At 38.5% G+C, this 20,422-nt stretch overlaps 4 protein-coding genes across 4 annotated transcripts; all 4 read left to right on the top strand.

Moving 5' to 3' along the window:
- The first annotated feature begins 3,067 nt into the window (after nt 1-3,067).
- On the top strand, nt 3,068-4,596 carry LOC102217145. The gene is made up of 4 exons (XM_005796077.2): nt 3,068-3,426; nt 3,530-3,667; nt 3,736-3,854; nt 4,023-4,596. Exons 1-4 carry the CDS (start codon nt 3,159-3,161, stop codon nt 4,563-4,565), a joined length of 1,068 nt encoding a protein of 355 aa, XP_005796134.1. The 5' UTR covers nt 3,068-3,158; the 3' UTR covers nt 4,566-4,596.
- Nucleotides 4,597-6,205: 1,609 nt separating this feature from the next.
- LOC111608971 lies at nt 6,206-7,812 on the top strand. Its single transcript, XM_023335926.1, has 4 exons — nt 6,206-6,469; nt 6,542-6,661; nt 6,734-6,852; nt 6,956-7,812. Exons 1-4 carry the CDS (start codon nt 6,229-6,231, stop codon nt 7,718-7,720), a joined length of 1,245 nt encoding a protein of 414 aa, XP_023191694.1. The 5' UTR covers nt 6,206-6,228; the 3' UTR covers nt 7,721-7,812.
- Nucleotides 7,813-9,659: 1,847 nt separating this feature from the next.
- Nucleotides 9,660-16,431, top strand: LOC102237922 (schwannomin-interacting protein 1-like). Its single transcript, XM_005795988.2, has 7 exons — nt 9,660-9,797; nt 11,544-11,653; nt 14,106-14,223; nt 14,341-14,547; nt 14,888-15,011; nt 15,243-15,336; nt 15,424-16,431. The coding sequence occupies exons 1-7, from the start codon at nt 9,768-9,770 to the stop codon at nt 15,473-15,475; spliced, it is 735 nt and encodes a 244-aa protein (XP_005796045.1). The 5' UTR covers nt 9,660-9,767; the 3' UTR covers nt 15,476-16,431.
- Nucleotides 16,432-18,727: 2,296 nt separating this feature from the next.
- Nucleotides 18,728-20,055, top strand: LOC111608846. The gene is made up of 7 exons (XM_023335228.1): nt 18,728-18,746; nt 18,845-19,005; nt 19,083-19,169; nt 19,316-19,357; nt 19,480-19,602; nt 19,754-19,798; nt 19,918-20,055. The coding sequence occupies exons 1-7, from the start codon at nt 18,728-18,730 to the stop codon at nt 20,053-20,055; spliced, it is 615 nt and encodes a 204-aa protein (XP_023190996.1).
- Nucleotides 20,056-20,422: the final 367 nt, after the last annotated feature.

The following is a 20,422-nucleotide window of genomic DNA, read 5'->3' as shown; positions in this document are numbered from 1 at the left end:
ATGGAAGCAGAGGGTAAATTGTAAAGTTGGGGAGTGCCAGATTGGGCACAGTGCAAAGACGTATTTTTTACTACTGCCACTGTAAATGGTGTTCATATTTTGCCACAAATATCCAGAACTCCCTCCTTCCTCAGAAAGAGACTCATAACTGTCTCAAAAGTTAACATATAAAGATAAATCTTTATTGTCATTGTCACAAAAACGAAATTTAAAAAGTGCCATCAGTCAGTGCATATGTTTAAAAACAAAAAAATAACTCTCACAATTCACACATAATGTAAGAAATAAATAACTGCCCCCCCCCCCCCCCCCCCCCCCCCCCCGCCCCCCCAAAAAACTAGTAAATAATAATAGCCACATTCTCACATACATCATTCATGATGATTAATGGTTGTTTTTGATTGCATTTAGTTTTGTTATTGCTATCGGGTAAAAACTGTCTCTGAGACGGTTGGTTCTTGATACTGATTAAAATGCTGTAGCGCTCTGAAATGTGCTATGCAAATAAACTTAATTGATGACCTCTATTACAAAGGTGTTGACCTTTTAACCTATTTTCCTTACTTCACTGAAGACCAGATTTTCAAAATACTCCAATCTTCTTACTTTGCAAACATTTTCCAAATCTGTCAGATTGTAGGAATATCTGCCTACAGTCCTCTTTAAACTTTATTTCAGAACTAAACTTTTGTTTTTAGTTCTGAAATATAGACTATTCCTAGACCTTTATTTTGTTTTGGATGGAGAAAATAAATCTTGAGCTTTACTTTAATAAAGGTAGTGCGTGGGACAAACATTGCAGGTTGACCAAGCAGAAGTGTGGCTCTGTTTGATCGTGTTAGTCATTTTGATTATGGAAGACCTACGAAGAAAATTCTGAAATATTCTAAAGTGAGCAAAGTAAAACTATCAATTCAAATTAAATTAATGATTTCCAAATGTAACAATTTTATGATGCATTTAATAAACCACACACATTTCACCTTTGTGCGATCTTAACATTCTGTTTACTCCCCTTTTTTTACAGGTCAAAAATGACCCACCCTGCCCAAACCCTAAAATAAAGCAAATTAATTGAATTTTAAATCTAAAATCTATTTTGCATGATGAAACAATCTGTTATTCATCAATTCAACTCAATTTATGAGTTGAATTGAAACTAGACCAAAAATACTTGGTGAGACTGTGGTCTTTTTGCTGTGTCTCAGTGCCGAGACAAATCAGGACAGGGCTTCACCCCCACCTAGTGGTGAGCCGCGGTACTGTACGTTAACATGTGTTTTTGTGACATAATACAAAAAGATGATCAACAGTATTTTTTTTTTTACCTCAAACCAAGTGTCATAACAGTTCTCTTTTACGCAGTAAAGGTTTTTAAATCGTAATTCTATAAGTGTGAAGTAATTACTTCTGAATTAATTATACTGAAAGGGAAAAAAAGTCAACAATTTGGAATTTTTTGTAAAGCTCATTCTTTTATTTTTTTTAACAAAAAATTATAATGAGACCGCTCGTAAAACAACAATACCAAATGTTGAGATAAATCTTTATTGTCATTGTCACAAGAACAACGAAATTTAAAAGGTGCCATTTTTTTAAGTAAAATGTTGCTTGATTCTGTGAACAACTTTCAACATCAGCTCTTATGTTGATGTTGAACAAGTTCAGCATCTTATGTTGAACAAGATAAGATGCTGAACATCATGCAAACTTATATATGTTCAACATAAGATGAAGGTGTTCTTATGCTGAGCATCCTCAACACAAGATGAAGAACATTTTCTGTTCAACATAAGGTGTTGAACTTAAGATGAAGAACATCCCTATGTGATGAAGATGCTCTTATGTTGAACATCTTCAACATAATATGAAGAACATCCTATGCTTAACATCTTATGTTGAACACAAAATGTTGAACACAACATGTTTGTTGTGTTGAACGTTTTGGTGAAGAACATCTTCATAGCGTCAAGATAGAGTGAAGATGTTCTTCACCATATGAAGAATCTCCTACCTTGAACATCTTCAGCACAATAATTTGTTCAACATCTTATACTGAAGATTCCATGAACAGTATGTGCAAATGTACAACATAGCACCTGTTGGGCAGTGAAACATCTACTCATGGCTTTAGCAAGAAACCAACTGGGGGTACTCATATTCCAACACATTCCATCCCTTCATATCCTCTATCCATTTCCATCCATCCATTTTCTAAACCCTTGTCCCTAGTGGAGTCGGGAGGGGTGCTGGTGCCTATCTCCCACAAACATTTCGGGCGAGAGGTGGTGTACATCCTGGACAGGTCGTCCGTCTGTAGCAGGGCCATATTCTCTATACCTTATTTATTTGGCTGAGATTGTTTTTTGTTGTGTTTGGCAGCTTGATGTGAGGGGTTAGCTGCAGATTGAGAGTGCAGGTAAAATGCAAGTTCAATTCGTACACCAATCTAATTTCTTTCATATGCGCGTGTATGTGCATGTGTGTGGGGGGGAACGAGGGGTACAGGCGTGCATGCGTGTGTGTGTGTATTAGAGAGGATTTGTGTGTGGCCTTTGAACTCTTTTTCTGGCGTTTTAAATGTTTTTTTTAATTCACAGGTCAAAATGACCCATAAGACAATCCTTGTATACCCTAGTGGTGTACAGCCCACATGGAAATGTAAACAAAAAAACGTATTACATTTTCTAATGATGGGATCAATTTAGAAAAAGTCATAAAATTTCAAGTCAGAAAACATGCTAGTGGGTCACTTTTGACCCACAAGACAGCACAAGGGTTAAATGATTATAGATGAAATAAAGCTGGCTACTTTTTTTTTTTATCAATAAAATCTTGTTGTCTACATTTTTTTTTTTTATTGGGCATATTTGCCACTTCATGGCTCCATTCTTAGTTTGAAATACTGTGCAAATGCGCCAGCGTTAATGCATACTTAGACGGACTTAAAGACCCACGCAGTAGTAACGAAACTGTTCAGACCAAACGATGATCAGGTGTAGCCAGTCCCAGCTGATTACACGCCGCTTTCTCTCGCACCATTTCATTGGCAGGTGCAGCAAATACCGTCTTTGCCTCCAAACGACGAGTTATTTAAAAAAGGCGCGACAAAGCAATACTTCACAGACCTCTTCACAGAATTTGCGCAGGGTTGAACGATGGGTAGAGAAAAGGTGAAAAATCCCGCTGTTTGTTTGGCTGCACTTGTTATTCTGACCTGTTACTGGGTGAAAACTACAGACTGCTTTCGACTGAGGAAATCCCAGAGACGAATCGTGCAGAGAGAAACTGGCTTTCCTCCCTCAGGTCGAGTTCAAGAAGGAAACATCGTGTTCGGGAGGGTTTTTGAGGTCCCATATGGAAGCAAAAAGCACTCTAAAAACGCTTCACTGGATGATGAGACAGATTATCAAGCAGATTTTGCTGGTATGTATTATAAAAGGAAGGTGTCTCCAGCCCGTACTACAGTTTTGTCTGAATCTAGAGTGACAGTTTATTTTTGTTTGTTTTTTTTCCCTTTCCTTCATAGGCTGGTCTCAGCAGGCTGACATGGAAGAGACCTCCCAGGAGAAATGGAAACCCTTAGCAACCTCTCTGCATTGTTTTGGTGACCACATGAAGTTCAGGTCACTTGGACCAGGAGCTTCACAACTTGCAGTGGAGCAAGGTAAAACGAACATGTTCAAAGTAAATTTGTTACTTGGAGTGGATATTGATGTTCCCCCTCCACCACAGCACACGAGCCCCCTGTGCCTCTTTCCATGGTCTCTCCAAAATGTGGCTACAGAATGCATGGGAACTCGATGGTATTTGTTCTGATGGCTCCGTATGATGGCTGCAACATGATTCAGCAGGTATCCCATAATTTGTTCTAAAATGGTTTGTGTTAAAGTAAAACTGTCTTGCTTAACTTTGCAAGATGTCGGGATAAATTTCTGAACTTGGAGATTTCTTATGCAGTTACTGCTTTGCATAAAACTTAATAAAATAAGCAAATGTTTTTGGGTTTTTTTTATCACAAGGGAGGAAATTACATGCTACCACTGCTCTGGCAAGGCCATCCTCTGTCTCTGTTATGTCCCAAAAGTGCAAGAACTCAGGTTCCCCAGATGCTGCAGGTTCCCCAGATGCTCAGCCAGCCTTACTTTGACTTTTATTCTCATCTCTTGCCTGCACCGGCTGAACCTGCAAAACCTGTGCCACAACTTCCAAAACTTCCCTTACACCTGTACTTCTACCCTTTCCCACCTCAGACGACTGCCCCACCACCTACCACATCAGTACCTAAAGTCCCATATCCTCAGATTCCCTTTCCACCATATTTCCCTGTCCAATACTGGCCTCAATTTCCAGAATTTCCTCCCTTCTTGCCTTATCCAACTGAAAAACCTCCAAAGTCTCCAACTTCAGGACAGAAGACGACAACAATTTCATCTAAAACTACAGAGTCTCCTGCACCTACCCAGGGTCCTTCTGATGCCCCTGCACAGTTGTATCCCATGGAGTACCTGCCTGTTGTTCCAAATGAACATTTTCCTCACATGTTTTATTCTCATAAAGGCTAGTGTGAAGCTTTAAAATAAATTTTTGAAAACACAACTTGTGATTTGTTTGTGTTCAAGTAAATGCATACTGACATGGGGGTATTTCAATGCTACCCCAAAAGCCTAACAAGCTGGTGATGTTGTGATTAATTTTGCACACTAAAAATTAAACTTACTGTGGGTGGATTAAATGAAGTATTTTCAAAATTGATCAGGGTTGATCAGTCTCACTGCAATTATTCATAGGTAGACCATGATTTCTATCTTAAGGCCAGTGAAACATGGCTCAGCTCAAGTTGATGAAGTCCTACTTCTGACAGGACTAGGTGGAACAAGGCTTTTTTTCTAATTTAAAAAAAAAAATCTGAAGTTGTATGTGCATTCTACTCGGCCCCACATTCCAATGAAACATGTCTGGGTTTCATTGTAATGTCTCCACTTATAGTGTTCTCTATATCTCCAACTGAAATGTCAAAGGGCACATTTACACACACCGATAACAAGGTACTGGATTGTAGCTACAGCTGCCTTTGGACAGGCTGATGGAAGTGAGGCTAACTTCTTTTTTTTTTTTTTTTGTTTGCCGTCTGTTCTTCTGACCAACACAAGGTGGATGAAGTGTCTTGCCCAGGGACACAAATGGACTGGGAATCCAACGACTGCAGGACAAACTCCCACCATTTTGGGCTACATTCACAATTGTCTTGATTTTTTTGGATATTGAAATCTATAATCCTACATATTTACAGTTGGAGAGCAATGAGTTACTTTTATTTGTAATTTTAAAAATGTTTGATTTCACAAAACCTTTACTTGAGTAATCTTAAGTAATTCTACTCTTGGGTACAATTGATGGTACAGGGTTCATAGATACATACCCACAGTTTGATACAGGCAGTCTGCTTTTTCTGATCACAGTACGCAAGTGTTCTTGTTTCAATGTTAATTTCTATCTGAACTTTGCTGTGCTGTTTGGAGGGCAAGTGAATTTAGAGTATATATACGAGATATACTCAAACGGCAACATATCCATGTTGCCATCTGGGGTTTGGTTGGTTTCATAGGCTTTATAATGAGAACAACTGAAATTTAGACCTTGGTTTCTTGTGCCTTTGTTGGTTTATTTATGATTATATTACTTAATTTCTTCACATTTATTTGCCCGTGGGTTTATTTCTTTCATTAAATGGGAAACAGTCGTGATCAAAGTGTTCAGTCAGAATATTCATTAAATATTTGTTGTTTTTTTAAACTCTTTGGTCATGTTTTGACTGACTTCTTTTTGCATCTACTTGAGCAAAAACATTTTAAAGTTATGCTACTCTTGAGAATAGCTTTCGGGTACCGTACCAATTTTTACAGCTAAAGTTGTTTGAATTGATGCTGATTTGTGTGAGGTCATGGTTTATAATGTTCTTGTCAGCATTAAGATCTTCTTCTTCTTGATTTTAATGGCAGGAGTCATCCAACCATTAAGATCTCTCTTTTGAGCAGATAAATAAACGTTATAATCTGGAGCAGATGCTAAAGAATCACCAGTTGGAACCTAATTGGCAACAGGGGGTGAGCTGTGGCTGATTGGTTGATTCCTTAATTGAATCACCTGGCACTTAGATTGCATGCACTATTTAAAAGGTGTGACTGAGAAGTTATCCATCATACTGAGCTGTTGTGTTTCCTTGCTATGATGGAAAGTGGTGCGTGGCGTAGAAAATGGAAAACAATAGCTGCTGCACTGCTCTTGTGTTCTTTAGCACTTGGTCTAACATTTTTTAGCTGGCGAGGATTAACTAAAGCACTTAAATTGGGGAGGAGTTCTGAAGTGGAAGATGCTACGTTTACTGGAAAAGAGTTTGAGTCGGCTCCTTCTGTGGCTGTTGGCCCAAACATTGGATTAAATGCCTCAATCCAAGCTGACACCAATGGTAAGCCACTTTTCATGTCTCTAACTGTAATTTACTGACAAACATTTAATGTTTTGTGTGTATGTGTGACAGAAACTGGCGTGACTACTGGAGATGAATGGCGCACCTCTAACTCTTCGCTTCACTGTGGCCCTAGCAAAATGAAATTCAAAGTGATGGGCCTGGGTGCTGCTGAGCTACAACTGGACATTGGTAGGAGTCTCTGTAGCAATTGTTTAAATTGTCTAAACTTACTCAGCTGAGTTATTGGGCTTTTCCTTGCAGGCAACTCGGAATATGTACCGCTTAACCAGGTGCCTGAAGCTTGTGGTATCTTGGTGAACCAGACTAAGCTTGGACTTGTTCTACTTGTTCGTTATGATAGTTGTACAGTTTTACAAGAGGTAAGCCATTTTGCTCCCACTGCCTTATTCTCCAAACTTGCGTCTCTACAGTTGCGTGTAAAAGCACAAGGCATTGTGTAACTTGACCTGTTCCCTGTTTCAGAATGGGACGTACATCCTCACAATGAGATGGAGGGAGAGTGGCATTAATATAACCTGCACCATGTTTCCAATGGCTGAGGTGAACACAACAGAGCCTGCTCTTCCTTTAAAGGATAATTTGTCTCACGAGTCTCTAAGCCTTCATCGTATGAGACGTCATTTAAGATGGCGTCCCATGTATTTTCCTTGTAGTCCATATAAACCTTATCCACTCTGCCTGTATACCCCACCCCCTACAACTACTACCACTATGCCTCCTCTCACCACGACCACTGCTGTCACAGCTCGCCCAATTTATAAAAATCCCTACTTCTGGAAAAAACTCTTTGCACTCTACCCACTGTATTCTCACTACCTTAAACAGCAGAATCATCCCCTGCGATCTTATTACCATGCTTATAGACGTCCAGGATGGCAACTGTATCCCCAAGCAAATCCAATGCCTCAGGTAGCTAACCACCCCTTCTACCAATTCTTCATGGATTACCTTACTCCCACAGTTCCAACAACTACAGCCAACATGCCAAGCAGTTACTGCCCATATGCTAGAAGGACTGGTCCTTTTGACAGGCTGTTCTTTGCTCCAAGAATGTCATTTGGAAGCCACGAAATGCCAGAGGAGCAGCAAAATGTGTCTCCACAGATCGGCTCTGGATACCAAAGTCCAGCAAATCCTGACTCTTTCTGGGAGTCATTCCCTTTGCTTTATCACACTGCAAGCCAAGATGATCCAGACCTTGACTGGGAGGACCTAACTCCTAGATAAGTGGCAATGCTCTCCTGTAACAGAAGTTGGACTGTTCTCCTTTTTAGGTGCCTGGGTCTCCTGAGAGTTTAATAAACATGTTTAACTTTGAACAATGTCTTGTCTGGAGAATTTTTGACGTGAATCTTCATTTATTTCCTTGGTGGCGTTTAAGGGGTTTACTGCTGGAACTAGAACTCCAGTTCAATATTGTACTGAAAGATGCTGTTTACTGGGGTATACTCAATCAACTGTATGTTTTGAAAACTGGATTTTAAACATGCTAGCCAGTAACATATTGACATCAGGAAGGGAATTGGTTCCAAAATCAACATAACTGGACTAACACCAGATAATGTCAATTTCCAGATAAGTGGAAATTTTATATTGATTCTAAAACTCGCTGCCTCTACATTTGTTCCAAATTTTGGAGCCTTTACTTCAAAATGTAAAATTTAAGATTTGGTTGACCATAATTGTTGTAGACATCCATCTCATTGGTCCTTTACAATGTTCAAATTTGAGTAATTTTTAGTTGACTGTAATCCATATTAGCTATGTGAAATGTGTATCTATATAAAGCTACTTTTGAATTAAGTTTAATTCTAATTTACTGATCAGCAGGTGTTTTATATTGCAAAACATGTGCATGTTCACCCCATTCTGTCTCTTGTTATACATTTCCACATGGCGTTCTTTCCCTTGGGCACCCTCTGATGCTGCATGTGAACGAGGAACATTTACACTTCACTGAAACTGGGCTCATGTGACGGCGAAGACTGTGCAACGCTACACACTCTGGAAACGGAGTACGTCTTTTCTCTGTTTCTCCAGATATAAGAGAAAAATAATTCTAAGGAGAATCCTAAATGCCTTCTTTTTAAACAAGATGGATTTAGGTTGGTATACATAATTCAAATATATGAAGGAGCTTTTGGAAGTTGAAGGTATGTTTTTTTTTTTTGTTTGTTTTTTTAAATCTTAAAATATTGCTTGGATTTCACCTTCAACCCCAAATTTTCAGGACTCTTCTATACAGTTGGCCTTTTTGGAAGAATATGATGTGGATTTAGCAGAAGTAGAAATGTTCAGAGGAGACACACCAGGCCACTGGTGGGAGGACGGTGACAGCAGCAGGGATGCTCAGCACCACGAAGGACGCTGCATGGTTGAGAGCCCCAGCTGGGCTGATGAAGTTCAGGACATCTTGGTACCACAAGCTGAAGGCTGTTACTGTGGGGGACGATCCAGGCTGTCCAGCATCTCTGTGAGTGACCATGTTGTGTGAGTTACTGCTTCTCAATACACAAAATAAACTTAAAAGTTAATATGTTCTTGAGAGAAGTTCCCTCTGTAAGCTGGGTATTTTTAGTTCTGCGCAGATGACGGCTGAATGATGATTCAAAATGCTTTGATCGACCCACTGCTTCACTGTGACACAGCACTCTGAGAGCAGAGCGTTTTAGTATGTTTGAGCAGATGCATCATCGGCTTCCTTCTCTCTCTTTTATGGCAGATTGTGCTTTAATCAGTTCACATAAAAACAAACAAAAACTAGAAAGGAAACAAGGAGACAGAAGTTGGACAGAATAGCAGGGCTGTGTTAGTGTTATCTGTTACAGAACCCTTTTCAAATGAAACAGGGCCTGCCTCTCTCGTTGTTTTGCCTTCCAGTAATGCAGTCTCATTCGGAAATTAATATATAGTCCGACTCACCTGGAACTCGATTCCTTCACCAAATCTACATATTTTGTATTTTTATTTTCAGCAAAGGAAAGATGGAGGCTAAATGCAAGTGGGGAAGATGGAGGCACAGATAACAGATCAGGAAAACTGTGGCAGCTCTAACTCTCCCCTCCCTCTCCCACTCTCTACCATTTCTGTCTCCTCTTCTGCTTCCGTCTCTTCCCACACTTTCAACCCCTCCTCCTTTCACTCTCTGCTGCCTCTCCCCTCCCCATGCTCTCCTCCCTCACTCTCCTCTCCTTGCATGGACCTGCAGTATACGAGAGCTCCACTGCAGTGTAGAGAAGGGCAGAACGGCTGTGTTGGTACGATGCGTTAGAAGATGGTGCATCAGGAGAAACGCGTTTACCAGGTGTGTGGATTTGGGTTTGCGTTGGTGTGGAGATTCTGAGTAGAGTGTTCGTGACATGATTTTCACAGGTATGGGGGATAGGTATCTGCGTAATGGGTGTGCAGCTGGAGATGTCAGCCATAATGGATGAGTGGATGTCTGAAAAGGGAGTGGATGTTTTCATGTGATTCCGATTTGTGCATCTCTCAATAGTCTCTCACTTATATTTATATCAATTTAATCTTTATCCGGATTAACATGATTATAAATCATTTTGAGTCATTGTAGTGACACTTGTCTTTTTTTAAATCACATTCTTGAAGGCTAAAAATAGGTTGAGGTGGTTGATGAATGAAACGGCTTCACTGTGTTGTCTGTGCTTTCCATTCCATTCATCAATATGTACTTACTATGTCTCAAGGTGAAAAATTATGTTGGTGTGAGGAAGGGGGGGACATCTGGCCATCTGTCGTGGGGAAGCAAAATTGTAAAGTGTCTCACCTGATTCATGCTCTGACATCACATCCTCATCTGAATGTGCGTCACAGAACTTGAGGTGCAGCTTTATAAAATTTTGTGCGAGTCTGACTGAATTTGGATGTGATTTTTGGTTAAATATTTACAGCCACTGGAGATTATTGTTGTTATTTTGGTGCTAAGAGCAATCTTGAACTCTAATTTGATTCCAAGACTGAAATTCAAGACTTTCTCCAAAATGGAAGGATTCCTCAGCTTTCATACCATACAGGATTAGGATAAAACAAAAGTGTAGAAATCTAAATGGAATGACATGAACGATGAGAGGAGCTAAAGAGTTGAAGTTGTGAACAACGGTAAATGTCTCAAATAACAATGTAAGAGTATTACTGGCCTGATGCATTGAAAACCTTTGTGAGCCCTTACAAACTATTGCTTACCCCGAGGGACCCTTGAATATAATTTATGCAACACTTGTTGAGAAATACATCAGCTGATGGCGTTTGAGCTGAGAAAACCTTTTTAGCACATGTGTACAATCTGTAAAGTCGCTAGCCTTTGTAATTTTTCAAACAGTGCGAAAATGTAAAGCACAATTCAATGTTATATAGAAAAATCAAGAAAAGAGTGCCATCTAGTGGACGTTTGACTCTCCAACAGGGAATTTAGATTTTTAATATATTTGTGGGTTTTGCTTCAATTAAAAATCAAAACTGCATTTACCACAGGTTTTTGTTTAAATAACATGATTCTTTAAAATGACAAAGAAAAGAAATAAAGATGAAGAAAAATGTAGACATTAATCCAATTCACATAAAGATGATTTAATGAATAAATCAAAATAAACACACAAATTGTAGAAAACCCCCCGTATATTATGTATTCATGCTTTTCTGCTGCTTTTTAATTTTTTGTCATTTTTTTGAAAGTCTTGCTGTAACACAAAATAAAGTTAATACCTTTGATATTCATTCATGACAGCAGCTCAGATCTGACTTCTTGTGATCTACCAGTCTATATACATGGAGAGGCATCTGAAAAACTCAGATCTTTATCATTTAAATCACTGAATAATTGTTTACCAAACATAATCTCTTGAAAGGGTAAAAATACTATTTTTGAAACCTTTAACCATCCCTAATATTATTGCTAGTAAAGCCTTTGTAGCTGTAAGCAATAACTTCAGTCCCTGCTAATGTCTAGGGCAGGTGAGTGGATGTGGCAGTGTAGCAGCCACACTTTTATTAATATCCTTTATCACTCATGCGTGCTTCTTTTTTTTCCTGGTAGGCTCAGAGGAATGAGAGAGAGTCAATCAGGCAGAAACTTGCCCTTGGCAGTTTCTATGACGACGAGCCTGTCATCTATACCAGCTGCAGCAAGAGCACCCCATCCTCTCGGTAGGTTTCAGTCTGTGTCTGTGAGTGTGTTTGGTTTGAGTTTGATCAATGTGCCTTTTTTACTAAATCTAACAGAATTACTGTTCTGAAACTGTCGGTATATTAACTTGAGAAATGGGTAGGATAGCATTAATATTTTGTAAAAGTTTATTTTTTTTAAATATCCACGTATTCAACATATATTACAAAACGCTATAATAAAACTCCTGATATTTTGGTTCAGTTTTGATTTGTCACCCCGACATTGTCAGTGACCAACATGTGGTCACCTCTTTTTTTTTTTTTACCAGGACTTCCCTATTAAGAACTGACTTTTCAAAACAACAACAAAAACATATCATTATAAAAATGTGCTAACTCACAGTGTTACTTTCTGTGCAAAAACAGAGACAAGCATAAAAAGAAACATTAAAATGCTGATCCGACATAACAAATAAGAAGTTAAAACATGACAGAAAAAGAAAAAGCTGATAAAGTAATAGTTGAACTTTACTTGAACGATGTTGCAAATAGCCATATTCCTCAGTCCTGATTAAAAGAAGCCAGCAGTTTCTTCATATAGTTTTCAAGGCCTTTTTTCCCCAGAGCTGCAGGGCATATGAACTAGATGCTGCCACTCATTGTTCAGTTCTGGTCCTCAATGAGCCCTATTTGTGCAGATTAATATTTTAAAAGCAGAGCAAAAGTGAGTACTAATAAAAATACAAAATCCTTTATAGTAATGATTCACATTCCTAGTATACCTGAAGTATTCTGCTACTTTTTGACAAACCTATCTTTCATCCATCCAACACGTTTATCCTATAAGGATACTACTTATCATAGTGTGTTGGATTTATTAGAGGGTTTAGCTCCAACGTCCTCAGAGGATAAACATGTTGGTACAGTGGCCAATTGAGCCTCCATGCAGTGCCAGCAGTCTGTGGAAATGTATTTTGAATTAGTGTGAGGAGCAGCTGCGTAACTTAGAAGAAAATGTTAAAATAAAAATGGTTGGATTCTGTTTGGTTTAACAGACGGAAGTGTAAAACAGAAAGTAAAATGCTTCCTGTAAGGACAGATTCACTTCAAGGAGACAGACAGGAATTGGATTAAATGCCTTTTCCCTCCAATAAAAGCAGAACAAAGAGGTTGGAGTTCGGGAAAAACTGGTATAAGTCACAGGGTGTATAGTTACCCTCTGACATTTTGCAGAGGAAAATATTCTGACCGTGGCATCAAGTTCAGAAAACATTGCCCGTACCTTTACGCTAGGCTAACTTAAAAAAATAAAACTAAGTGTTTTGGTTGTCCATTCTCTTCTTTTTTTTTTTGTCAGTTAAGATTATATAACAAAAGCCTCAACAACACAGCCTCATTTGTTTTATTTACATAGTAACATGATGGCTGTTACTATCCCCCAAAACTGACATTTCACATTTGTAATTGAGGTTTTGGATACTACAAAAGGCGTGCAGTGGAATGAGTTGGTTGACATCACGGCCAATAACACCCACAAAAAAGAAAAAAACTCATAACACCTGTGACAGTACTGTTTCGTCATTTCTGGTCAACAACAGCCTTGACCTCTTGTAACTTCTAGACACTATTTTACCCCCTGTTTACCTTATTTAAACCACACCTACCCTCTGACCCAGAGATTCTTTCTCGTTAGCTTGAGGAAGCGCTCTGTGAAAAGAGAAGTGATCCGTGATGCAATCCATTAAACTGGGATTGTGGTATATGAGCCACGTGACCCCCAATATAGATACATTATCATAGGGTTTAGCTCTAAGTGGAAATTCCAGCTCCACCTCATCTTGTTTGTGGGATGTATAACAAATTGTTCTGATCCTGGTTGTTGAGTGGTTTCCTTTCAGTAGGGGGTGCCGTGGTGAGATATTGAATGAATAGCGCATTTATTGGTTTGGAAAAGCTGTGGTTGGGGACACTGTGAGGTAACTAGCTTAGCTTTTTTGTTTTTTGATAATTACTTTCAATTTCATTCCCTCCTAATGCTTATCGTGATTTGTTTTAGATCCTGGGAATTCAATTAAGGCCCTGCATACTCTTAATTATTCCTGATTAATCAATTTATTAGCTTTAACATTTATTTATTTACTTTTATTTTTGCAATCTACGTTCTACAGCTTGGGCCAAATTTGTTGATGTTGTATTCAAAGACAACCTTGGTAAAAAAGCTACTACTTGTGGATCTATTCAAGAAATAGATCCTTTTTCACTTTTTTTATTTAAACATCTCATTTTAATTTAGTGTCTTGATGGGTTTTAATCATTAGATATGCAGAATTGTTGTTTTGGGTCTTTACATAGACATCAATCCCCCAAACGTTTGAGGTTTTATTGCTGTCTTGTGAAAAAACAAAAAGAAAGAACACACATGGAATTAAAAGTTTTCCCTTTTAACTCTAAGTTTGGTGTCGACTAAAAACCTTCTTATTTTTCCTCTCAGGCTGCAGAGCGGGGTGAATCTGCAGGTTTGCTTTGTCAACGACAGCAGCAGTGACAAAGACAGTGATGCTGAGGACAGTAGGACCGAGACCAGCTTGGACACACCGCTGTCACCGATGGTATGCACCAGCAGATACTCCTGTTTCTCGTGTCCAGCTCCTCTCGTGCATCACAAGCACATTAAAATGCACCCTGGCTGCTGCAACTTTCCACTAATTCCCTTACTTCCTGTGCAGAGCAAGCAGAGTTCATCACTATCAGACCGGGACACGGCAGAAGAGGACTCGGATCCGTTGGACGACTGCAGCGGTTTCTGGCGGGTGCAGAGAAGGCTGCAGGAGGAGGCACGGGTGGCGCTGGCACTGGCTCGACCCATGGCTCGCATGCAGGTGGAGGTGGAGAGGCAAATCCAGCTGCACAGACGTTCGCCTGTTGCTGACCTGGTTAGTCAGCGAGAAAGAGATAAGATTTACTGCTACACCTTTATAAGACAATAAAAGACCCACAGCAAATGAAAAGGGGAAACTGGATGGATGGGTGCTCTTACAGTAAACACAATAAAGATGCCATTAGGGACTTGCTGGACTTCAGTAAACTGTCAATTGTCTGGTTTGTGTGTGTGATGCAAGAGAAAGCCCCTGGTAAGTGAAGGTCAGCAAGTTTGTCCCACTTTTTATAGATGGGGAATATTTGCAAGGCCCATTTAAAGTTGATGAATTCTTGAAAACAACTCAATTTTGTACTGTTCTGATGTACAGCAATTCGTTTGTATGCGTCTTTCAGCTCCCTCATCTGCCCCACATCAGTGAGGGGTTGGTGAAGTGGAACCTGAAGCACGGGGACATGAGGGATATGAGTCTGGGACAGCTGCAAGTCATAACAAATGACTTACACTCACAAATTCAGAGTGAGTAGTCCAAACAACACTAGCATGCATGCAAGCTGTTAGAAACCTGAGAAATGGGAGTTCCATGACCTTCCAAATTTTGTGGTTACCTATGTCAATGATATTTAAAGGCAGTCATATCGTAATTTGCTCTGGTACTTTAGTGGGCAACATATTAGTAAAACAAAATTATTATCAGTTGGCACTATTTAGGGGCTTTCTGAAATATAACATTTTGATCATCTTATGCAGATCTAAACGAGGAGCTGGTGCAGTTGTTACTAATGAGGGATGAGCTGCATGTGGAACAAGATGCTATGCTGGTGGACATAGAGGACCTAACCAGGTATTCTTCCACTTTTAGCAGAGAGCCAGTGTTTCAAATTAGTGAATTTATGTATCTTTGACTTTTGTTCTTTTTTTTTTGCTACAGGCATGCGCACAGCCATCAGCGGCACCAAACAGAGAAAGCGGTCTCTAAATAAACATCCTATCCACAGGTGTCCGTTTGCACGCCATCCAGCCTCCCATGCCACACAGACTGTTGCCGGTGTTTTGTGTTTTTACTAACTCGAGCCATGGTCATGATGTTTGGAAACCCCCCCCAAAAAAGCCTATAGCATGAACACGCATGCAGTTTATCGTATCGCGTGACTCAGTCTAAAAAGCCCCAAACCAAAGTCAAAAGAGAATGAGGTCAGTAATTTAAAATGGGCACAAATGAGTTGGTGCAGGCTTCTCATTCCCACTAAAGATAAGTCATGTTGTATAATTCTTTGGATGGGGGAATCCTGTTACCCCGTTTCTACAGTATTCTTGTTGTTCTTTTAACATTTGGTGAATTTTGCACAGCACTCTCATTTTTGGGAACAACTCTCTTGTTTTGCCTTTCATCTTAGGACTGAATTAATTTAAACCTCTCAATGTGGCACACCAAACACTTGATTTTGTTGATGTGCTCTGTGTATTTGTAAAGTGTATCATTTATTCCACTATGAGCACTGTATCAAAGCTGTTTCATTACTGAAATTCACTTTTAGCACCTGCTTGCAACATATTTTACCATTTTGTTTCTATCGATAGTGTAAGAACATCAAGATAGTTTAATTAAAAAAAATGGAGTCAAATAAAAGTACAAACCTCCGGATAGGAAATATGCAAAATCATGTTTTGTGCTTTATTTGCTTATGCCGACCATAAAACATGTCAGTTACATATTAACACATAAGAGTCAGAGAATAATCTATTTTATGTGTGTACATGTCAAAAGAGACTTTATTTAAAGAATGATTAAATTGATTAGATGTTTGGTGTTTCCACACTCAGCTTTCTAAGAATGTCTATTCACACAAAGATGAACTTTATATTGTTTGCTTCATTAAGAAATGTACTGTACAATGATTGTAATAACAAATCCAGTAATAAATGTTTCAATTGTGAACTGTTGTGAGCTGCATTCAATTGGATTTCAGAAGAATTTGTGCTTTGGAAGTCTCACGCTCCTCAGAAAGCGCTAATAGACTGTGCGATTTCCTGGAAACCGAAAGGCAGAGTGACGTCAACGCTCATTAACACGTTTATTTTCTACTTTTACAAACCAGCCACTGCTGGGTTTTTATCTTCATTCACACATTCACACTTCTGACTGTGTGACAATTTATGAAAAAGAGTTACAGGAAGCACACGGGAAACCACTCTGATAAAAATAATTAGGTATCCTACAAAAAAATGACATCAGAGGTTCTTGATAAATGGCAACTAGGAAAAATTGGACTGAAAATCAGACTAGTTACAACAGTGATTATAGCTAGAAGAAGACACTTTTGATTCAATATTTCATGGACTCAACAATACTGCTTGAAAAGACACAGATAAACAAAAAGAATGAGAAAAATATCTCGTAAGAAGCCATAGGAAAACCAAATTTAGCTTCAAAGATTCATTCATACCATATTTTATTGAATTTAACTTTTTTTAAATGTAGTTATGTAATGTAACAAAGAACCATTATTGTACAAATATTGTACTGTATAGAACATAACTTATAAGAAATTTGATTTTGCAATTTGGCACCCAGAGCAAGGAGGAACCAAGAACATAACCTCTGACACAGACTATTCATCTTGTTCACCAGTGCAGATACTGATTTCTGGTCGAGAGGAAATCTGACCTGTAAACTACTGTCAGCATGTGACTTTATCTGGCAAAATAAATGTGGACTACTACTGAGAAGAATAGAGATCAATAATTTAGACGTAACACCAGTTGTGTCTAATGAGACTAATACTTTGAAGCAAGAAAGGACGTAGTTATTACCACGTTGTGACGGCAGTTATCAAGGAAAGGCTGCTTGTTGGGACAGCATTTCGAGAGAACGTTACAAGAAAAAAGTGTAACAGAGTGACAGACATTCAGTCTTATTTGATAAATTAAACTATGAATTCCAGTGAGGCTTGTTCATCAGATTAAAAGTACAATTTGAAAACTGTAGCAGGTATTAAACATACCTTTATGAAGCCCACATTTCGGTATTATAACTGTATGTTTATTGGTTTAGTGTAATATTCTGATCCTAAATATAAGCCCACAGTCATCAGGCTGTGTCTAATCTATCAGTATAATGTGTTTTACTGGAATTAATTTGCTGACATAAATTAACTTTCAATAATATTCCAATTTATTAAACATGACTGTAATACAATAGTGTAATTGCAGTGCTCTGTTTTTGAAAGTGCTACAGCAAACAACTGATCTCTAGCATGCTAGAGTAATGAATAGAATTAAAGGGTTATTTCCATATTTATCATTTCTGCACTTGATCAGTTCTGGTTCTAAAACAATTTGAAACTTTTTATTCTATATCTCATACCATAAAAAGGGTTCATTTTCAGTTTTCTTTTCATGACAATTTTTTTTTTTTATTTCGACAAAAATAACGTTTCATGACGTTATTTTATAACGTCTTACTGTGCCTGCTGGATTATGGTCAACATAACCATAATAACTGCAACCAATAAAAAAGTGACGCGTGGCCCTTGTAAAGCTCAAGAGCATCTGCACTAAAGTGTTTTAATTAGAACGTCTCATTCTTCAAAATTTATTTGCTGCTTTTTTTCATTTTATGAAAATTTTGACGTGAAAATGTGACCCAAAATAAAATGTTGCTTTTTGACCAACTTTGTTCAGATCACCTTAATGAAGATAAAATAATCCAAAATTTACACGACGTATTATTTCAATGCAGCTATGTGAAATAAAAATGTTCAAAAGTTAATTTTAAAAACACAAATAAACATTATATGATTTGTTGTTCATGTAACAATTACATATAAGTGTTCTTGTAATAATATTTGCTTATCATCAAAGTGCACATCAACCTTTGGACCCTTTTCTTATTTTGTAACTTATTTCTTTTTTTCTCTTACAAGAAATTAAATACATCCAGTTTTGCTTTGAAAATTTTTGAATGGAGAATTGTGTAGCAGTATGACTGTGGAGGGTCAAAATAGCATCAACTAATATTCTCGTTTGGTAGTAGTATAAATGCCAATAGTTAACACAAGTAGCCTCACAGATTTGTTATTTCCAGTTTCACCCACTAGACACAAAAGGGCGATTGATGTGACATAGCACTTTCAGTTTCAAGAAATAAAAAAGAGAAAATCCCTACTTAGGGTATAAAACCCTTGAGGATGCCTGAGTTGAGACAATTACACTCAGAGAAACTCAAGTCCAGGATGCCACTCATGAAGCTTTGTGAGTATCATGTGATTTCTCTGTGTATCTCAGCAAGAAAATAATTAGAAGATTAAAGTTGTTAACATTACTCTGTTTTTCTTTTCTTTTATTGCCAGACTTCACTCCTGTGCTGTTGCTCCTGGCACTCAGCTGTCCTGCATGGGTGGTCAGTCGGTCACTGCCACCGATGCCCAACGGACAGATGACCGGCTCCTGCGTCTTTTATGCACGGACGCTTCTGGAAAACATCACAAATCTTCTAGCACCAGACGATCCAGTAGGTGACTTGGTGAAGGTTGAATTCTACGTTGTTGCCGCTGTGTTTGGGGTGCTAAACCTCTCTGCTCCCAACAGACAAGGATGTTCAGTGGAATGAACTGCACCAGGCACAACATGGAGCTGAACTTGAAGACCAGGACGCCGACTGTGTGCTCGCCACAGGTACAGCCAATACACTGACATCACGTGGCGGTATTTTGACATTCAAATAATTTATTTATAAAGAGAAATCACAGAAGTTGTGCTGCATATCAATTTTTTTTATGAAAGTGGTTTTAATGGGTCTTTGTAAATTGTCTGTCCCACAGGGTTCAGTATGCTCTGGGGAAACTACTTCAGCATTTGATCGGGTAGGCGTCTAAATAGCTACCTAACAAAGTTTTATGTGTTTAAGCATGCTTTTTCTGTCAATAGAATTCAAGGCGTCACTTTTCTTGAGTCTGAAGGTGATGTTTGTTGTTTTTCTGTATAGGAGTCATGTATGAGCGACATCGGAAAGGACCTGAGTCACTACTACAAGGTTCTCTCAGCTCTGCCGGATTCTGACGGTACTCTTGGTTCTTCTGTTCTCCTCCCCCTCAAAGAGCTCATGGAGGTTTGTCAAACATTATCACCAGTGCTTTTTGAACTGATACTTGTTGCTTTGTAAGCATTGATACATTTGTACTTCTTTTCATGCTACAAATTGAACTCTTTTATGAAAAAACAAAACAAAACTGAAGTGTTTTTTTTTTTGTAATTGACAGAATTGCTTTAGGTCATCTAACCCAACAGCCTGGAACTCAGCGGAGGTAAGCCTTAGCTGTTCACCCAAAAACTAGTGAGAAATATATTTCTGATAAACCCAAACACAACTTTACCAGATGAGCTACTTCCACAAAGCCTTAATGATGCCTTTGTATTTCTTCAGGCTCCTGTGGGCCATTCGAGCACCAATGGCTTCAATCAACGGCAGCGTCTCTGCAAGATCATGAAAGGCTTCCAAGTCCGCACCATCACGATCAACCGAGCCATTGGCTACATGAGCCTCGGTGAACACACTAACTAAATCCTCACCGATCTCCAGAGCAAGAAACAAGCAGCAACTTCTCAAACAGTTAAACTGCATGCTGCTTTAAAAAAAAAATCCAGCTGTAAAAGAAACACTGAAGTCTATGTTTTATAATAACATTATTTATTATATTTTGTAAGTCTGTGATGATTCCATTTAACATCAAGATGATATGTGACAGTGTACTTTTATAAAGTATATTTTGGAATATGTGATGTTTACATAATGTAATATTTTTTTTATTCTGGACTATTTATTTTAACTATTTATGGTGATGTTGTTTAGTTGGTTCTAAAACTGATCAAATAAACTTTTTTTCCTGCATGATACCTGATGTTCTGTCTTGTTTTTAATCATTGATTCT

This window comes from Xiphophorus maculatus, chromosome 6, assembly GCF_002775205.1.
Source record: "Xiphophorus maculatus strain JP 163 A chromosome 6, X_maculatus-5.0-male, whole genome shotgun sequence".
NCBI classification, from domain to species: domain Eukaryota; kingdom Metazoa; phylum Chordata; class Actinopteri; order Cyprinodontiformes; family Poeciliidae; genus Xiphophorus; species Xiphophorus maculatus.
Note: the sequence above shows the minus strand (reverse complement) of the source record. Positions and strands in the feature narration are given on the sequence as shown.

What these genes read in the sequence shown, in the direction of transcription:
- LOC102217145 (XM_005796077.2), top strand. Translation starts at nt 3,159, where the DNA reads ATGGGTAGAGAAAAGGTGAAAAATCCCGCTGTTTGTTTGGCTGCACTT. An exon ending in ACAACTTGCAGTGGAGCAAG is followed by an intron (nt 3,668 to 3,735) that starts GTAAAACGAACA and finishes CCTCCACCACAG; the next exon opens with CACACGAGCCCCCTGTGCCT. An exon ending in GCTGCAACATGATTCAGCAG is followed by an intron (nt 3,855 to 4,022) that starts GTATCCCATAAT and finishes TTTTATCACAAG; the next exon opens with GGAGGAAATTACATGCTACC.
- LOC111608971 (XM_023335926.1), top strand. Translation starts at nt 6,229, where the DNA reads ATGATGGAAAGTGGTGCGTGGCGTAGAAAATGGAAAACAATAGCTGCT. An exon ending in TGAGCTACAACTGGACATTG is followed by an intron (nt 6,662 to 6,733) that starts GTAGGAGTCTCT and finishes TTTTCCTTGCAG; the next exon opens with GCAACTCGGAATATGTACCG. An exon ending in GTTGTACAGTTTTACAAGAG is followed by an intron (nt 6,853 to 6,955) that starts GTAAGCCATTTT and finishes TCCCTGTTTCAG; the next exon opens with AATGGGACGTACATCCTCAC.
- LOC102237922 (XM_005795988.2), top strand. Translation starts at nt 9,768, where the DNA reads ATGGTGCATCAGGAGAAACGCGTTTACCAG. An exon ending in AGGAGAAACGCGTTTACCAG is followed by an intron (nt 9,798 to 11,543) that starts GTGTGTGGATTT and finishes TTTTCCTGGTAG; the next exon opens with GCTCAGAGGAATGAGAGAGA. An exon ending in GTTCGCCTGTTGCTGACCTG is followed by an intron (nt 14,548 to 14,887) that starts GTTAGTCAGCGA and finishes TGCGTCTTTCAG; the next exon opens with CTCCCTCATCTGCCCCACAT.
- LOC111608846 (XM_023335228.1), top strand. An exon ending in CCCTCAAAGAGCTCATGGAG is followed by an intron (nt 19,603 to 19,753) that starts GTTTGTCAAACA and finishes TGTAATTGACAG; the next exon opens with AATTGCTTTAGGTCATCTAA. An exon ending in CAGCCTGGAACTCAGCGGAG is followed by an intron (nt 19,799 to 19,917) that starts GTAAGCCTTAGC and finishes GTATTTCTTCAG; the next exon opens with GCTCCTGTGGGCCATTCGAG.